At 36.4% G+C, this 20711-nt stretch overlaps 1 protein-coding gene across 1 annotated transcript in view; it reads left to right on the top strand.

The window, feature by feature from the left end:
- The window catches only part of TRPC5 (transient receptor potential cation channel subfamily C member 5), a 325722-nt gene that overhangs the window by 159059 nt on the left and 145952 nt on the right, over positions 1–20711 (top strand). Inside the window, exon 2 of the mRNA XM_016119916.2 lies at positions 17967–18365. Coding sequence (XP_015975402.2) covers positions 17988–18365 — 378 coding nt within the window. The 5' untranslated portion in view covers positions 17967–17987. The remainder of the gene's footprint in view (positions 1–17966; positions 18366–20711) is intronic.

Here is a 20711-nt window from a genome sequence, read left to right as displayed (position 1 = left end):
CATCATTCAGACAAAGTGATAACGAGTGTTAAGCAATAGATTTAAACTCCTCCATGCAGCTGAGGGACTTGAGGGAGATAGATATGTATTTTCACTCATGTCTTCACTCTAGTGAAAATGAAAAGCATTGACCTAATCCGCTGTCAGCAGTTCTACATAACTTCTCTGTACAGCAAAGAGAAGTGAATAAAGAGTTGAAGACCTTACAAAAATAAAATGCCACATGTCTATAGCTATGAAAATGTATTATGCAAATGAAAGTACTCCCTTTTTAACATAGATACTGTATACTTCTACCCTGAATTTGAGTCCTCTGTATTACAGACATTTTAGAGGTGGAAGAGATATTTGGATCACCTAGCACTGTGCAATGAAACTTCCTGTAATGATTAAAATGTTCTATTTCTGTGATGTCCAGTATGGTAGCCATAAGTCACCTTTGGTTATGAAGTGCTTGCAATGTGACTAGTTCCAATGAAAAACTGATTTTTTTATTTTATTTCATTTAAATTCATTTAAATTTAAATAGCTACATGTGGCTAGCGGCTACTACACTGGACAGTGGAGATCAAGGCCCTTCTCCAATCTAAGTAGAAATGTCTTCTCCAATTCTCCTGATCTCTCTGTGCTCTCTCTGATGATCACACCTACTTTCAACAGCGCCACATCATCACTTTCAATGACGGTATTCAAACTTTGTTACATGTTGTATTCACCTGGAGAGCTATTTTTAAGTGACAATGGGAAGGTAATTGTGACTCAAGCATGGGTATTTTTAAAAGCTTCTCAGGTGATTCTAATACGCATCCAGGGTTGCCAAACTTTGATCAATATGCTGATGACTCCAATTCTATATCTCCATATCTCAATGTCATGCTTCACATGCTGACTGGATCTCTCCTTCCTGATGTCTCCAAAAGCCCTAAAAAACAACATATCCAAATGAGACATCATTATCTCGTACTGCCCTCATCCAAATCCTTCAAATTATAATTACTGGACTTAAGTCATTTTGCTATTTGTTTTCTATATGCCTTCTTTTGTGTTTGATTTTTGTAATGTACTATTTTGATTCATTTCTCATTTTCTAGTCTATGTATGTTTTTAGTTCTCAGTGGTTAACGTGGAGATTACACTTAATATCTTTAATTTATAGCAAGCTAGTTTAAATTAATAATAACTTAGCTTCAATAGTATAAAGAATTCTGTTTCAATGGCGCTCCATCACTCCACCATTATGTTGTTATTGTTACAACTTACACTATACATATTGTGTGCCCCTTAACATAGATTTATAATTTTGGTTCTATGCATTTGTCTTTTCAATCATATAGGGAAAAAAAGACTTACCAATCAAAAGTACAGTACTGGCTTTATATTTAGCTATGGAGTTACTTTAAAGGTAAGTAATACTTCTGCACATGGCTTTGAATTACCATCTAGGTAGAAGGAGTACCATGAGCATTCTTATAGGACAGATTTACTGGCAACGAACTCCCTCAGCTTTGGTTTATCTGAGAATGTCTTGATTTCACCTTCATTTTTAAGGATGTTTTGCAGGATATAGAATCTTGGTTGAGAGGGTTTTTTTCCTTTCTGTCTTTCAACATTTCAAATATATCACCCAACGGCCTTCTGGCCTCTAAGGTTTCTGAAGAGAAATGGGCTGTTAATTTTATTGAGAACCCCTTGTATGTGATAAGTCAATTCTTGCTGCTTTCAAGATCCCTCTTTTTTTTTTATTTTACAATCTGATTATAAGGTGTTTCAGTGCAGAATATTTTTGAGTTTAACTTTCTTGGAATTCATTGACTTTCTTGGATATAATGATTCATATGTTTCATTATTTGGGGGAAGTTTGGAAACATTATTTCATCGAATATTCTTTCTGCCACTTTCCCCTTTCTTTCTTGGACTCCCATAATGCACCTGCTTATACAATTGATAGTGTCTCACATACCTTTGAGGTGCTATTCATTCTCTTCCTCCTTTTTTACCTTCTGCTCCTCAAACTGGATAATTTCAATTGATAAGTCTTTTGTTTCCCTTATTCTTTCTTTTACTTCCTCAAGTATACTGTTAAGCATTTGGCAAACACTGCTGGGGAGGCTGTTCCAACTCAGAAAATACTGGAGGGAGGGGGTAAAACAAAGGCAACCCTCTGAGCCGATCCCTCTTTATTATGCAGTAATTGAATACATATGTATTGACCAGTCAGAACATACAATCACAATTCATAAGAACAAAATCCACATTTCCCCCTACCCTAGCTGGCACCAGCAAGCCACACTAGGAATGTGGGCCAATGTCCCAATGGTTGTCTCCAAGCTAAGGAGTAGTGGACGATCAGCAGTTCAGTAAAAATGCCACAAAATCCTCCTACCAAAATTTAATAGCATCTTTCTTCAGTAAGCACTATTCTGATAATTGTTTTTGTTAGATTCCAGAGTTCAGGAAAAAATAATTTTGATGGCATTTTCTAGGTTAATCATTACTGAAGAGATGGGTTTTTGAAGTTCCCTATTCTGCATTTATTAGAATGCCCTTTATTTCTTAATTAAAATTTTTGTGAAAATTATTAGACATTTATCCTTTTGTTTAAACTTTAAATTTATGTCTAGCTCCATACAAAATACAAATGGGAGACTTTTTGTAATTTATATCTTAATTTGGGAAGAAATTATATTTTAATTAGTCTTTCTTTTCAGCAACATAGTGTGCTACCCCTCTTTGTTTTTTTTTTTTTTCGATCTTGTTTTATTCCCTACAATAACTTCTTTTACACGGATTGTGTTCCTTTTATAGGTAAATTTATTCGTGGATATCTTAAGATATTGTCACTAATGTACATTAGATTTTTTCCAATTTCTTAGTGATTACAACAATGAGTTTTATAAGATTTTTAAAGCAGTTGATATTTGTATATTTTTTCTTGTATTCTGTCGCCTTGCCAAAGTCTGATTAGTTCTAATGGTTTTCTTAATTAATTAATTAATTAATTAATTTTTGTTGTTGACATTGGTTAACGAAATCCAGTAATTTCAGCTGTACATTCTCACAGTAAGGCATATATATGTTTTCACATTCTGTGTTCACCTCCCATAGTTAGATTTCTTTCTGTCACCACATACGTATTTGACCCACTTTACTGCATCTGCCTACTGCCTCAATTCTCCCCGCTACCTTCTGGTAACCATTAGTCCATTGTCCATGCCCATGAGTCTTTGTTTGTCCTGTTCGCTTGTTGCTTTTAGGTTTTTATTCCACATATAAGTGATATCATCTGATTTTCAACTTTTTTTGTCTGATTTATTTCACTTAGCAGGTCCATCCATGTTATCGCGAATGGCAGTATTTCATCCCATCTTATGCCGAAGTAATATTCCATTGTATATATGTGCCACAGCATCTTTATGTAATCATCTATCATAGGACATTTCAGTTACTTCCATGTCCTTGCCACTGCGAATAATGCTGCTGTGAACATCAGTGTGAAAATATCTTATCGGATAAGGATTTTCAAGTCTTTGGGGTAAATATCCAGTAGAGGGATTACTGGATCATATGGTAGATCAATTCTTAGTATTTTGAAGAACCTCTATACTGTTTTCCATAGTGCCTGTACCAATTTTCGGTTCCACCAGCAGTGTATGAGGGTTCCTTTTTCTCCTCATTTTCTCCAACATTTGTTATTACTTGTCCTGTTTATTACAGCTATTCTAACACAAGTCAGATGGGATCTCATTGTGGTTTTGATTTGCATTTCCATAATAGCTAGCACTGTTCAGCATCTTTTCACATATTTTTTGACCATTTGTATGTCCTCTAGGGAGAAGCGTCTGCTCAGGTCCTCTGCCCATATTTTTATTGGATTGTTTGTTTTTTATTTGTTATTGAGTTGTAAGAGTTCTTCAAATATTTTGGATGTTATGCCTTTATCGGAGGTGTCACTTGCAAATATATTTTCCCATTTGGATGGTTGTCTCTTTGCCTTGTTAATGATTTCTTTTGCTGAGAAGAAGCTTTTTAGTTTGATGTATTCCCATTCATTAATTTTTGCTTTTACTTCCCTTGCCTTTAAGGTCAAATTAAAAAAAATTCTCTTTAAGGTCAAGGTCTTTGAGTTTAGTACTTATGTGTTCTTCTATGCATTTTATTGTTTCAGGGATTATATTCAAGTCCTTAACCCATTTTAAATTAATTTTGGTGTATGGTAATAGACAACAGTCTAGTTTCATTCTTTTGCAGGTGACTTTCTAGTTTTCCCAGTACCATTTATTAAAGAGGTTTTTTCTCTACTGTATGTTTTTGGCTTTTTTTCAAAAATTATTTGCCCATATAAACATGGGTTTATTTCTGGACTCTCAATTCTGTTCCACTGGTCAGTGTGTCTGTTTCGTTGCCAATACCATGCCGTTTTCATTTACTGTAGCTTTGTAGTATAATTTAAAGTCAAGCAGAGTGATACCTCCAGCCTCATTCTTTTTTCTCAGATGGCTTCTGCAATTCGGGGCATTTTGTGCTTCCATCTAAATCTGATGATTTTTGGTTCTATTTTTTTTAATGTCAATGGGATTTTTATGGGGATTGCATTAAATCAGTATGTTTTAAGTAATATGGTCATTTTAACTATGTTGATTCTTGCAATCCAAGAACCCAAAATAACTTTACATTTATTTGTACCTTATTTAATTTCTTTTAATAGGGTCAGGTAGTTTTCATTATATATGTCCTTCATATGTTTTGTTAAATTTATTCCTAGGTATGTTATTCTTTCTGTAGCAACTGAAAAAGGAATCACTTTTTTCCATTTCTTTTTCTGACACTTCATTATTAGAGTATAGGAACGCTATGGATTTTTAAACGTTGATTTTGTATCCAGAAATTTTACTGTATTTGCTTATCCTTTGTAGTAGTATTCTCATGAAGTCTTTAGGGTTTTCTATATAGAGAATCATGTCATCCACAAATAGTGATTGTTTGACTTCTTCATTTCCTCTTTAGATGCCTTTTATATCTTTCCCTTATCTGATTGCACCCGCTAGGACCTCTAATGTTATACTGAAGAACAGTGGTGATAGTGGACAGCCTTGCCTTCTTCCTGATCTTAGAGGGAAGGTTTCTAGTTTTTTGACTTTAAGGATAATGTTGAATGAGGGTTTGTCATACATGACTTTTAATATGTTAAGTTACTTTCCTTCTATACCGATTTTGTTAAGTGTTTTGATCATAAATGGATGCTGTATCTTGTTGAAGGCTTTTTCTGCATCTACTGATGTGATCATATGATTCTTGTTTTCTAATTTGATTATGTGGTGTATCACATGAATCTATTTGTATATGTCTAACCATCCCTGTGCCTTTAGCATGAACCCCACTTGATCATGGTGTATAATCTTTTTAATATGTTGCTATATTCGATTCACTAGTATCTTATTTAGGATTCTTGCATCTGTGTTCATGAGAGATATCAGTCTGTAGTTTTCATTTTTTGTGTTTTCTTTAGCAGGTTTTGGTATCAGAGTAATATGGACTTCATAAAGTGAATTGGGAACTATTACCTCCTCTTTGGTTTTTTTGGAAGAGTTTGAGGATGATGGGTATTAAATCTTCTTTGAATGTTTGGTAGAATTCACTGATGAAGCCATCTGGTCCTGGACTTTTACTTTTTGCTAGGTTTTTGATTGTTTCAATTTCTATACTGCTGATCGGTCTATTTGCATTTCCCAGTTCTTCTTGATTCAGTCTAGGAAGATTGCAATTTTCTAAACACTGGTCCATTTCTTCTAGGTTATTAAATTTTGTGTTATATACTTTTTCATAGTATTCTTGTATGATCCTTTGTATTTATGTGATGTCAGTCATAATTACTACTCCTTCATCCTTGATTTTGTTTATTCGTGTCCTTTCTCTTTTTTCTTTAGTGAGTTTAGCTAGGGGTTTCTCACTTTTATTAACCTTCTCAAAGAACCAGCTCTTTGTTGCATTTATTTTTTCTAAAGATTTTTTAATTTTCAATTTCATTTTTTTCTGCTCTAGTTTTGATTTATTCCTTCTGCTGACTTTAGGCTTCATTTCTTCTTCCTTTTCTAGTTTTTTAAGATGAAGCATTAGGTTGTTTATTTTGGCTTGTTCTTATTTTTGAAGTTGGCTTGTAATGATATGAACTTTCCTCTTATGATCACTTCTGCCATGTCCCAAAAGTTTTGATATGTTGTACTATCATTATCAATGTTTCTAGATACCTCTTAATCTCTCTTTTTAATTCTTCTCTGACCCAGTTATTCTTCAGTAGCATGTTTAATCTTCATGTATTTGTGGTTCATCCCGCTTTGTTTTTGCAGTTGATCTCTAGTTTCAAAGTATTATGAGCAGAGAATATAGTTGGTATTATTTCAAACCTCTTATATTTGTTGAGGCTATCTCTGTCCCAGTATGGGGTCAATTCTTGGGAATGTTCCTTCCATGTATACTAGAGAAGAATGTATAAGCAGCTTCTTTGGGATGTAAGGCTCTATAAATATCGTTTATGTACAATTGGTATAATGTCTCATTTAAGGATGTTATTTCCCTTTTGATTTCTGTTTGGATGATCTGTCCATATACAACAGTAGGGTATTTAGGTCCATTACTATGATAATTTTTTGGTCTGTTTCTCTCTTTAGTTCTGTTAGTAATTGCTTTATATATTTTGGGGCTCCCTAATTGGGAACATAGATATTAATAAGTGTTATGTCTTCTTTGTGCATGATTCCCTTTATCATTAAAAAGTGTTCTTTGATATATTTCTTAACTTTTTTTTTATTTTGAAGTCTATTTCATCTGATATTAGTACCACTACTCCTGCTTTTCTCAGAATGCCATTTGCTTGAAATATCATTTCCCTCCCTGTCACTTTGAGTCCATATTTGTCTTTGGAGCTAAGATATGTCTCCTGGAGGCAGTACATGATTGGACTTTGTTTATTAATCCATTCCACAACATCTGAGTTTTATTGGTGACTTCATTCAATTTACATTAAGATAGTTATTGAAGTACGAGATCTTCTTATAGCCATTTTATCCTTTGGTTAGTGGTAGCTCGGTGTTTCCATTGATTCTTTGTCCTTGTGTTTCAGTTTTCTTTATTTTGGTTGGCTTTTTTTGGGGTTTTCCCTCTAGTTCTTCTTGTTTTATGTGATATACTTCAGTTCTGAATCTTCTGTGTATAGTTTACATTACAAATATGTAATACACACACACACACACACACAATCATTGTATTGTTCTGCATGTGCCTTATTTCCATTCCCCTTTGCTAATTTGGATCCTTGAATCCTCCCCTTTTCAGTCACTGTTGTCTCAATTTGTCCCTATATATGCTAAACATTTATTACTATCTTGCAACAGAAATTCCCTTCTTATTATTTAAGCTTATAATGCCCTGTTCTGAGTAAGGGTTGCATTCTTCTGCCTTTGTTTGCCTGATCATCTTTACTCCTAATTATGCATTTTTTTGTCATTTTCTTTTAGGTGAACTGATCCCTTTCAGTATTTCCTGTAGTGCAGGCTTTGTAATGGATAATTCCCTCAATTTTTTTCTGTCTAGAAAGATCTTAATTTCTCCTTCATATTTAAAGGAGAGCTTATTCTAGGCTTATAGTTCCTTTCACTTAATAGTTTACATATTTGATTCCATTTCTTTCTGACTTGTAAAGTTTGCACTGAGAAGTCGGAGGATAAGCTAATGGGTTTACCTTTATAAGTTACCATTTCCTTCTCCCTGGCTGCCCTGAAAATTCTGTCTTTGTCATTGATTTTTGATAATTTTAGTACAGAGTGTCTTGGTGAAGGCCTTTTTGAGTTTAGATAATTGGGTGTTCTGTTGACTTCTTGAATTCTAAGCTCCAGCTCATTCTTTAGATTTGGGAAATTCCCATCAACTATTTGCCTGAAAATCATTTTTAGTCCCTGCTCCTTTTCCTTGCCTTCAGTGTTGTGCATCATTTTTATGTTTTCTCTCCTGATGGCATCATCTAGTTCTTGAATTTGTCTTTCATTATTTTTTATTCTTCATTTTCTCTCTTCTTCCTTCTGATTTATTTCTAGATTTCTGTCTTCAATATCACTGATCCTTTCCTCCATTTGGTCGACTCTATTTCCCAAGCTTGCCATTTCAGTTTTCAACTCTTGCAGTGTGTGTGTGTGCGTGTGTGTGTGTGTGTGTGTGTTTTATCGTCAGAAGCTCTATTCTGTTCTTTTTGAGGGTTTAAATCTCCTTGCTCTGCTCATCTAGTTGTTTTTTTTTTCAATTCCTGAAATTGTTGATATGACTCATTTTGGAACTCACTGAGTTTTTTCAGAAGTACCATCCTGAATTCTCTATCATTTAAGTCACATAATTCAATGTCTGTAAGCTCATTTTCTGGAGATTTTTCTCTTTCTTTCTAAGATGCCTTGTCCCCTTGGTTGTTCATAGTGTTTAATGGACTATTCTCCACCTTGACATTAATGGAATTGTATTCTGCTTTTTTTTTCAGAAAGAAGATTTATTATATAAAGTTGTCTCTTTAGTCTGCTGCAAAGAATGCACTTTTCTTTTGGTTTCCACTGAGTGTTGTCTAAGCATCTTGGATCCCTGATTTATATAAAGCCTTAATAATGCCTTTTTTATATTCTTATAGATATTTAACCACATTCACTACCCTCAGTTCTAGTCCCTATCAATGTTAACAACAGTTTTGGTAGTGTTTTCTCAGATTCCCCTGTGGCTCCATGGTGTTTGGTCTTGGAGGGTATGGGGGGGAAGGTCCCTCTGGGTTGGGAGCGGGGGTCTGTGGCTCATCCTTTGTTTTGCAGCCACAGCTGGTAAAAATTAACTGTTGTTTTTCTGCCATCCTGCTTCTCTGCTTCTCTGCTTCTATCTTAACTTGGCCCTGCTTCCAGCTCATAGAACTCACAACTCTCCCAGGCAGGGCTGTTCAGGGAACTCGCTGCACCTTCTCCCTTCCCCCTCATCCTACAGTTAGCTCTGGCATCTGCAAGAGGCAGCTTCTTTATTTCTCCCAGTCCACTGCCCAACACCTGAGGTTCTGACCTGTGGTAGCCGTTATGCACAGATCACATGCTCAGACATGAAGGTGTGCAGTTTGGGTGTTTTTTTGTTGAGTTTTACATGTTCAGCTTATTGTTGTTTCAATGGGAGACATCTGGGGATATTTCTCTCTTCATGTTTCTGACGTCCCTCTGTTCTAACATTTTTTTGTAATGTTTCGTACGTGTTTTATTATACAACTATATTATCTACATATAAAGGCAATTGTGTCTCCTCTGTTAAATATTTATAACATTTTCATGTCTTCTATTATATTAGTAATAACCTTAAAATTAAATGATACTTCAGATAGTGGCATTCCTAACTTATTTGTAATTTTAATGGCAATAGGTCCAGTATGTCATAATTTATTATGATATTTATTATTGATTTAAAATAAATAGTCTCGTGCATAGGTAGTTTACTTCTGTTCAAGTTTTACTTGTTTTTTTTAAGGAATAGGTGCCGAGTTATATCAGATTATTTTTTCATCTATTCATATAATTACATTATCTTTCCTTTAAGCTGTTGACTTATTTACTGTATTGTATTGAATATTTCCTCATATTGAACCATGATTCCATTCTTAGGATAAATTCTACTTTGTCAAAATTAATAATTCTTCAAACACACCACTGATTTTAACTTGCTAATATTTCATTTAGAATTTTTAGAATTATTACCATGGTTAAAATTTGTCTACAGTTTTCATTTTGGGTGTGTTTATCAGTTTTTGTCATTAAGATTATGCTAGCTCTGTATAATTAATTGAGGAGTGTGTTTTTCTTTTTCTATGATCTGAAATATTTTTACTATCAAGATAACATTTGTATTTTTTAAAGTTTTATATGTAGCTGTGAAATCACCTGAGATGAATGATTTTTTCAAAACTAGTTAAGTTTTATTTTATTTTATTTTATTTTCAAGTATACAGTACATTGGTTAGACATTTATGTAGTTTATAAAACAATCCCCTTAATTGTTCTTTCTCTCCTCTGGTTCTCCACCTAACCATTACATTAATGCTAACTTAATTGGTAGATATTTCAAACTATTTTAATTTTCTTTATGATTATTAATATGTTAAGGTATTCTATTTACTCGTGGTTTAATTTTGGTAATTTTCAGAAAATGCTGTCAACAAGAATGCCTTATCCTTCTTGTAATAAATAATCATGCCTAAACGTATGTTAACAAAAAAGGAATTTTCATCTCACACAACTAAATGTCTAGAGGTTGGGCAGCTCTCAGATTGGTTAATTCATTGGCTCAAAGACATCATAAAAGACCCAATTTCTGTCATCCCCAGCAGGGAGGCTGCCTCTTTTAGGTTTTTTCTCCTCCTATCATAAGATGGCTACCAAAGTCTTTGTTGTTGCATGCAAATTACAACATTCAGGGGCACAGAGAGAAATATTTCTTTCTTTTTACATATCATTGTAAGAACAAAGAAACTTTCCAAGCACATTTTATTGTCCAAAATTGTATCAAATGCTGAAATCTAGGTCGATTCCTGGCCAAAGAAATGAAATTGCCAATATTGACTTAGTCTTGGACTAATTAAGGCTCTCTTCTTGAGGTAGAGGGGCTTCTTTCATATTCACATGACTGCATGGAGGGGAAGATGTTAAACGTACAAGCAAAAGTAGAGCTCTACCAGTAGAACTATATACACCACTATTTCATGTGGTAATTCAATACTATATATCTATTGAAAGCTTACTATGTGCTAGGTTCTGGTTATAGAGTAGTAAACATGACAGACAAGGTTCTTGCTATTATAGAATTTCCATTTTGTTTGGTGAGCTAGATGTTAAAATAATAAATAAGTAAAAATGTAGTCATTTCAAATAATGATGTTCTTGAAGAAAATCATGTCAAGGTAATGAGATAGAGGGTGACATGTGAGGGACTTGCTCTGCTATAAAATATGGTCTTGGAATGCTTACCAAGGAGATGACACTTGATCTGAAACCTATATAAGAATGAAATTATGAAGATTCAGTGGAAGAGGATTATAGGCAGTGAACTGCATATGCAGGGGTCTCAAGCTCGAGAGGTTTGAAGAATAGAAAAAAAAGCCAATGTTCTCTTAAAATACATTATGTTTTATAAACCCACACCTGAGCACATGCTATGTTCATCATCTGAAATGACCATCCCTATATTGCTCTCTACTGAAATCCTACCAACCCTCCAAAATGCATTTCAAATATTACTCTCTCTTCAATTACCTCTTCAGAGTTGTACACTTCCTCCTTTGTGTCCCTACTATATATTAGAATCCTTATCACACTAGAGTACATTTAACTTATCTTTATGTTTGTCTCTCCCTCTGGAGTCAGAGTTGCTTGAAGGCGAGGTCTATGTCATTTATATATCTATATTCATATTGCCCACTATCAAGTATTCTGTTCCTGAAAAATAGTGCATAACAAGCATTAATTGAATTGAAATGCAAATATCTACTATTACTAGCACTATTATAGGGATTACAGAACATGCAAAATAATCTATTCTCATTGACGTAATTAAGAATGTAGACTCTGGAGTCAGAAGCTTCCTTCCAATCCTATTTCCACCACTTACTAGCTGTGTGAATTTAGCCATTTATTTAACCTCTCTGTGCCTCAGGTTCTTTATCTGTGAAGTGGGAGATAATGGTAACTGTCTAAAAAAGTGAAAAATAATTTAAATAATGTATATGAAGCTTTTAGCACATACATATCTGGCACATGATACATGCTTCATGTTAATTTATTATTATGTGTAAATTAATAAAATTATTGATTGATGAGACCTATACAAATTAAAATCATAATACTGAAAATACACCACTATGCAGAATGGTTTGAAGTGCATCCTGAAACAACACTTTGTTATCTTACCCTCAACAAAGCCCTGCTGAATGAATGAAAGAAGAAAAAAATAGCCACTGTATAATCAGGGCTGGTCTGACCATTCTAGAGTACTGGGTTCATTTCCAAACATCATAGTTTAAGAGAACCAAAGTAGTGTGTAACTAGAAGTAGACCAGTAGGATGCTCATAATTCTAGTGAAGGGGAGACTCGTGGTAGAGAGAAATGAGAGCTGAAATCAAACATTTGAAGTGTTGTCATGTAGAATAAAAGAGAGCCTTGCTTGATGATGCTTTACAGAGCAGACCTAGGGCCATGGAATAGAGTTATAGGCAGATGATTTCAGCTGAACCTAGAAGCACTTTCTAAAAGTCAGCACTCACCATGCATGTGAGAAAGTAGTGAGTTTCCAACTAGAGGAGGTGCTCATTTGCTAAACAATCACTTAGCAAATATATTGGCAAGGAGGCTTTTTTATTGAGCAAGGGATTGTTCTAGTTAATCTTTGGGGTCCCTTGCAGGAGGTTCAAGATCTGGACCTCCTAGGAAAGATTAGTGTTACTACGTTAAAATTAGGAAGTTCTCAAATTGGTGCTCTGAAAGTAGCCAAAATGCTCTCAAAATTAATACCCTACCCAATGTGTATGTGTGCATGCATGCACACATGCACACTCATGAGCACACACACAGGCACACATACACAATCTTCCTCAGACCAGCCGATTCCTGTGCCTCCGTACATGAAATTTCCAATTTAGTTACTCTTCGAATCATACATTCAAGGTTCCAAATGTAATTTTCCTAGAAGAGATATTGCTTTAAGCCACTCAGCCACTATCATCAGCTTCTAACACAGTACTTGGTACATATTCATTGAATGTGTTTATCTTCTGTTCACACTTGAGATTGTACAGGTATATCAGATTGAACATCCTTGCCTTAAAGGGCTCTAAAGAGATGGACAAGTGGACAGATAAGCTTGGATAAGGGTGACAGGTCACAAGGTTTCACCATTCAAGTTCAATCCTCATGACACAGAGTACAAGCCATGCACAGATACCAGGTCCCTTCAAAGGCACTTTTTCTTTAGTTAAGTTGAAGCAAGGTTTTTCTCCTCACAAATTCCTGAACTGGTCAGTGATCTGGACTGAGATTTAACAAGACCACTTTGCTCCTTGGCCTTCTGCCCAGTCCATTAATTTAGCTCTTTAGATCGCATCATTTAAGCTTACAAATGTTATAGATCCCATTAGACAAGATCCTCTGGCTAGCAGCACAGAAAAGAGAGAACACAATAAGCCCCCTGAAATAGCCTGCTAGACCACTTACAATCTTTCATATTGAAAGTGGGGTTCACTTGTAGAATGGTATGATGTGCTGTTTGGTTTCATTTTGTTCAGTTAAGAATACACCTTAAGGCCAGTACATAATTATGGGTAAGCCAACCTCATCTCTTGACTTAGGTTAGTGACAGATGAGTACAATCTGCCAAATATAAAGGTAAAGGATGATGGGAAGGAAACTTCCCAATAATAGATCTTCAAGAGATGCCAGAAATTCCATATTAGTTACTTATTCAAAAAACAATGGCAGAGGAGGACTAACAACAAGTATATGGAGAATGGATTGGCCTCAGAGCCAGGAGCAAGGCTAAGGTTAAAGTTGTGAGGGTCATTAGCTCCAGCTGTGGGGATTGGAAGAGAGCAGGGCACTACACAAGTCATTAGACATCTACATAAGTCTACATGTAGACAGACACTACAGGGAACCCGTTTTACACCACTCAGTGCATAGTGTAGAAGTGAGCATAGACACATAAAAGAGATTTCCAAGGAAGGCCTCTCTTCCCCTCCATCATATCTTCCCCGACCTAGACACACATCTCTGAACTCCTAAGGTCACAGCAACTTTCCTAATCAAGAATCCATATTAAGCTATCACTACCTGTTCAGCCATGTGATTTATTATTCTTTCCAGGAGTAATTTTAGCTATGTAGCACCCTAAAGTGAAGGATTGGCTCTAATAGTACAATCTCAGGCAAACCTCTGGAGGATATATTTTTCTCTACAGGGTAATACTATGAATCTTCTCATAAAACAACCAGCTGGAAATGTAATAGGCCAGATTAATTTCAAATGCAAAAGACAAAAAGTAAAATGACTTTGAATTGACTATATATCATTCAATTATACTTACTTCAAGTCTCAAATTACTGTGATTTTACTGTCTTCTCTCTTCACCACTATAATCCATGCATCTGGCACATAGTGAAAATTTAATGAATGGTACTGCTTGTTGTTTTCATTATTATTACTATTGGAAGAAGTAGTAGTAACAGTGTTGCCCCAGTACCTGACACAGTGCCTGGGACATATGTATTCAAAACTATATTTTTTTTTATTACACCAGCTCCTGACATTGTGCCTGGAACATAATAGGGCATTGATTGAGTTAGTTTCCTTAGTTCTCTCTCACCTTTCAGTTTCCCACACAGCTGTGCCTTACCGAAGTGGGCACAGATCTTCCTATAACAATAATGCTTAGCCAAGCACCACCAGTGAGGGACACCATCTGAAAAGACATCCAGCCTTTCTTCCCATGGTAGACTCTTAAGTGGCAAGTTGGCAGCAAATGTTTAAGGTGATTTTTTTCAAATGAAGAAAGTGAGGTTATGAGCTACTACCTTAGAATTTTATCTCTTGTCTAATCCCTGTATCTTATTATAGCCTAAAAAATATGTCTCACCACTGTCTCCCAACTAGGCCATGATCAATTTCACCACTTTTGTTCTTGCACTATGCAGTGCATGAACTACACTCACATTTTTGCATTCAATTCATCCTCCAAGGACTGGATTAAGAGCTACATCCTCCATGAAACTTTCTCTCAGAACTACAACCTTCACTGTGCCCTTTCTGAAATCCCAAAGCTTCAAATAAGTACCATATAATTTAGCATTCCATTCTATGATCTTGCCAACCCTCCTCAGTTAGATTGTATTTGCTCATTAAATATCCACTTATTAAGCACCCATCATGTTCCAGATCCTTTGTGAGTGCTGGAAAGGCAGGAATCAAGGTATTCCTACCCTAGTGGCAGGAAGACAACATGTGGTTGGGTGACATTAAAAAAAATGTGATCCATGTGTCTGTAGAGAACTCATAGGAAGATTGGCTAACTTTCCAAAGGTATTTGGGGACGGCTTCACAGAGAAGGGGACCTATGATTGAGGTACTGAAGCCAAGAAGGATTTTGTTCAGTGGAGAGAGTAGGATGAAGCCATGTGCAAAGACATGGTCATAGGATAGCAACTCAGAGAACTTGGCTCAATATGGCTAGAACTTAGGATGGGATGGAGAGAAATGAGAGAATATTGTAGGAGGTTTACTCATTTGTTCATCAAATATATATATATATATCAACATCCAGGGTGTGTCAGGAACTTGGATAGGTATAGATGCCGGACAAACAGGACAGATGCAATCTCTGTACTTGAGCTTTAAGGCTAGTTGGACAGAGCAGATGATTACCTAGTAAGACAAAAATATGTAATAAAAAATGTGATAAGCATTAAGAAGGAAGAGAAAAGGTACAATGGAGAGACGAATTTGAAGAAACTACTTTTGTGGAGGGTAATTACTGTGGGTTGCTCTGAGAAAGTGACATGTCATTGAGATTGGAGAGATGAAAACAGCTGGAGAAGTGTTCCAGTAGCTGATCAAAGTTATCAGCAGGGAAAAGCTTGGCATGTTAGAAGAATTTTAAAAAGCTCCACAAGGCTAAAGAATAGTCATGGGGATGTAAAGTACAGCATAAGGAATATAGTCAATAATATTGTAATAACTGTGTATGGTGTCAGATGGATACTGGATTTATTGGGGTGATCACTTCATAAGTTATATAAAAATCTAATCACTGCGATGTATACCTGAAAGTAATATAATGTTGTACGTCGACTAATTAAAAACTTTTTTAGTTTTAATTTATTTTTATAAAGAAAAAAATAGTGGACAAGGGTGAGACAGTGGCTTAAGATGGAGTTGGAGAGGTAACACAAACCAAGACCTAGAAGATTTCAAAAGGGAATGTTAATTTTATCACAAGAACAGCAAGAAATTAACCAAGGAGGAGAGAAATGGGAACAGGTTTGTGTTTTGCAGGATAATTTGGGAATGGTGTGGTAGAAAATCTGGAGGGGGAGAGAGTGGACTCAGGATGATCACTTCTAAGGCTGTGAAATGGTCCAGTTCCAAGATAATGAAGACATGGATCTGTTCTTAATATCCTCCAAAAGTGACTAGTATGGTGCTAGGGACACAGAAGGCTTCTGCCATGCTCATATTGATTAAATAAATATAAACCAAATTGGGTTGTTGGGTCTCTCTCTGGGAAATCACACTCTCTTCTTCCTCTGTTTTTGTTTATAATGGAGATAAGGAGGCAGTCTACGATTAGTGTTATTAAAGTCATTTGCTGTTTAATGATAAATGCTTACTCTAAATGCCGTTTTCCTTTAGCCACTGATGAGTTAGTTAAAAGTAACACAGGAAAATATTGGTGCTTCTCAAGACAGTCAAACAGCACCCTACTCTCCTGAGATACTGATGCAGAGAGAAATGTGTCATTTAGGCTTGTTCAGGGGAAGAGACAACACTCACCTTCAAATCCTGACTTCCAGAAGATCACAAAAGCACATGAATTGCAGATACCACTTGGTATAATATATGCTTCTCCCTCTACCAAAACGGGGTTGTAATTACCTGGAAAAGTGAGTCAAATGTTTGTATGAGCTTCAAGTCTACATCCCTCATATCAACATGAGACAAGAGGCTATCACTTTTCCATTTCCTTTTGCTGGCAAAACAGCTTGGTAATGAAAGACACTTATAAAAGTCCATCCAAACTCACCCTCAAGCAGATCCTCGAGGCCCCAGAGACAGGAGAGAAAGAAGAGCCAATCGTCTGATGGGTTTGAGCCTCATCTTCTTCCCTGGTGAGGGTAGTCATTCCTATCTCACATGGCTAGTACAAGAAGTCAATGAGGAATGTGCATGAATTTGATCTGTGAACTACAAGGCAAGAGCTTTATACTGTGATTCATTAAATGCAATTGAAGGCAAATATTATTGCCTTATTTTCTTCCAGAGAAGGTTAAACACATTGCAGGAACTCGATAATAGGTTTTACTTTAAAATCAAATATGAAAATCTGTTTTTAGATGTGATACATATAAAATGGACCATTCACTTCTCAGATTTGAATCAGATTCTCAGTTCTGTCAGCATCTTAGTTTGGAATAGTGGAGGAAAAAAACATGAGCAGGAAGAGGGGGGTGCATGCTTATCTTTTGCAGCTGGCATTGGCCTTTTGGAGTCAATATCCCTTCTCCAGTGAGCAGCAGCAAGAAATTGTGTTGTAGTTAGCACTAACATGGGACTGCAATCCAGAATCCGCATCTGGGGCAGCTGCAAACATAATCCTAAGAATCATCACAATCCCATAAGTGCAGAGCCCAAAGGAAATTGGCCAAAGATGAGCTCAACTTTGCATCACCAAACAGAACTATTACCATGAGTATTTTCTGGCACCAGAAGGGAAGGAAAAAACTAGCTTGTGCCATGTCTCAGGAGGTGTACCTTGAGCCAGTTGCTTTAATAATGTATTATCTTATTTAACTATCACAATAGAAATTAGTCTTGAGCACAGGTTCTGGTACATAGTGAGCAGTCACTAATGATAACTGCTATAAATATTATTAATATTTAACCTTAATAATAATAAACTAAGCAGAGGGCTTGGCTTGAGTAACTTATCCCAGGTCACAGAAATGGTAGAGGCAGAATTCGAACCTATAACTTTCTGATCCTAAAGTCTGGGCTTTTTCTGCTATACTCCTTTGCAAGAAGAACATGATTATGACATTAAAACAGTTTGAGATTTTCTAATCCCTCAACAAGGCTGCCTTCATTACTGGCCATTCGAGACCTTCAGGTATCTAAGAATATCTTTGGTCTCCCTCTCTCTCCTCACTCAGGTTTCTAAATTGCTATAAACCATGGCCCAACTGTACTACAAAAAGGTCAACTACTCACCATACAGAGACCGCATTCCCCTGCAAATTGTGAGAGCTGAGACAGAGCTCTCTGTAGAGGAGAAGGCCTTCCTCAATGCTGTAGAGAAAGGGGACTATGCCACTGTGAAGCAGGCCCTACAAGAGGCTGAGATCTACTACAATGTCAACATCAACTGCATGGATCCTCTGGGCCGGAGTGCCCTGCTCATTGCTATTGAGAATGAGAATCTGGAGATCATGGAACTACTGCTAAGCCACAGCGTGTACGTAGGCGATGCCTTGCTCTATGCCATCCGCAAAGAAGTAGTGAGTGCTGTGGAGCTTCTGCTAAGCTACAGGCGGCCCAGTGGAGAGAAGCAGGTAAGAGAAGTCTCTACATGTTGGGAAATAGCCAAGGACAATAGTGAACCAGGTTCAGAAGCCTTGAAAATGAAAAGGTTAAGTAGGCTAGAGTTGAGAAGCCCTGTCATAGCAACCCTCAGCTCTCAGGAATAGCATCAGTGATCTCAGATGGTATCCTAGAACTACCCTGCATGACCTTATGCTAAGTTTTACTCATTTGCCTTTTCTTTATTTGTATTTGCATATGTATATTCAATACTTAATAATCCTAAAGTATGCTCTCTGTTTCCAGAATGTTCAAGCTTCTGCTACTCTCCCTACCCCCCGCTTTCTATCCGTATTGTTGTCCTCTACTCAAAAGTTACATTCTAGAAAAGGCGAAACCAAACACAGACTTGGGCTTTCTCTTCACCATCCTCTCTCCTAAAGAAAGACAAAAGGCCTTTAACACGAGTGCCATGATGCAGAGACAGATGAATACAGGGGCTCACATATTTTTCTAGTACCTATTATGTTACTGCATTCCACCCTTAGATGTTCGAGTTTTTGCTTTGGTGATTATCCTATCCTCTGAAGCATCTAGGTTTCATACTCTGGAGTCATCTTTGAGTCCTTCTCCCTTGCCTCCAGGTCCAATCCCCAAACCCTGTGGTTTCTTCCTTTCTAATATCTTTTGTATACATTCTCCTCTCTAGCCCAGCTCCCACCACTCTGCCTCTGGTTCTCATCATCTCTCTCCTAGATGAGTGGTTCTCAAAGTGTGGTTCCTATACCAGCAGCATTAGCATCATCAAAATGCAAATGCAAATTCTCAAGCCCTACCACCAACTGAATTAGAAACTGTGGGGTGGTGCCCAGCAAGCTGTGTCTTAACGAGCCCTTCAAGGGATTCTTATGCACACTCAGGTGTGAGAACAAATGTCCTAGTCTAACATGAAAATCTTCTAACTGAGCTCTCTGCCTCTAGCCTCTTTCTCTCTCTCAAGATAGTCAAACAATGACACAGGCTTATACTTCTCAAAGTAGTGTAACAATTCTATCATCCTTGTGCATCCTTTCACTGACTACAATGTCACCTTATTAGAAGAGAACCAACCCATGGAGCTTGGCACTCGATACTCTTCATTAACAGTTTTTTCCAGCCTGTCTCCTCTAGTCCATTATAAATGCTTCAAGTCAAACAGGCCATTTTGCTGTCTCTCTTCCTTCGGAGCATAGCATTGAGCACATAGTAGGGGCAAAGTAAAAACAGAGTCACAAACATGGAGCACCACAATACATTAAAAAGTAGAAATAGTACAAATAAAAACCCAAATGGCAAAGTACTTAGAAAATATTTATAATAAAAACATTCAACATCAAATCTTATGGGATATGACCAAGGCTGGATTTAAAGGGATTTCATAAATTTAATACTTGCTTAGTTAAACAAAAAGGAATGAAGATAAGCTAAGTGATCACTCATAGACTAAGAGTTAGAATTGATAGAGCAGAAAGCAAGACACTAGATTGAAAATTCCTTGGGTAAAAAACCTGAATCCCCTTCTTCCCCATCAGCATTTAACATAGTGCCAAAAGAGGAGAGACCTTGTCTCTCTACTTCTTTGCTGTATCCTAGCACTGGGAAAGTGCCTAAGACACCACATGCACTCAATAAATATTTAATTTATGAATTAATAGCATGCAACAAGCCTTGTACTAAGCATCTTCCATGATTTACTTCATTTAATCTTCCCAGTAACTCTTTTAGATAGACACTTTTGTTACCATCCCCATTCTATCAATGAGAAAAATCGAGTCATAAGATGTTTAAGTCAATTGTCCAAGATCACAATATATAAATGTCAGAGCTTAGCTGTAAAACACAGGAGCTTAGCTCCTAAATCCACCCTCTTAACTATTAGGCTGTACTGCTTTCCTAACAATCTGAGTAAGTCTTAGAATTCACAGCACAGAAGTTCCAAGATGGGATAGAACTGTGGAGTATGAACAAGCTCTCTGGAAAGGATTCATCGTATGGATGAATAGCAAAGCAAGGAGGTGTGAACTTGTTCCATATTCAGTCCACATCACCATCTCCATCAAAACTGGTTTGTTCTGTGCCCCATTTCCCCAGAGCCCTGTTAAATGCCTGAGTGAAATAAGGCGTACCCAGCTACACTGTATAGCATGATGATCTCACACACCTCTGAGATTTTATAGCCCTTCACTTGACACCAATCACTCACTACTATATACTATTGGTCAGACTTACTTCTATAAATAAATCTGGTCTCTGTAACAAGATTGTTCCTTAAATGTATGGCATAATCTAATGCCCAATTGTTTCCATATTTTCCCTATCAATACCTAACCTAGTGCCTA

Source organism: Rousettus aegyptiacus, unplaced genomic scaffold, assembly GCF_014176215.1.
Source record: "Rousettus aegyptiacus isolate mRouAeg1 unplaced genomic scaffold, mRouAeg1.p scaffold_m13_p_9, whole genome shotgun sequence".
NCBI lineage: Eukaryota > Metazoa > Chordata > Mammalia > Chiroptera > Pteropodidae > Rousettus > Rousettus aegyptiacus.
The sequence above is the reverse complement of the archived record's forward strand: the minus strand, read 5'-3'. Positions and strand labels throughout refer to the sequence as shown.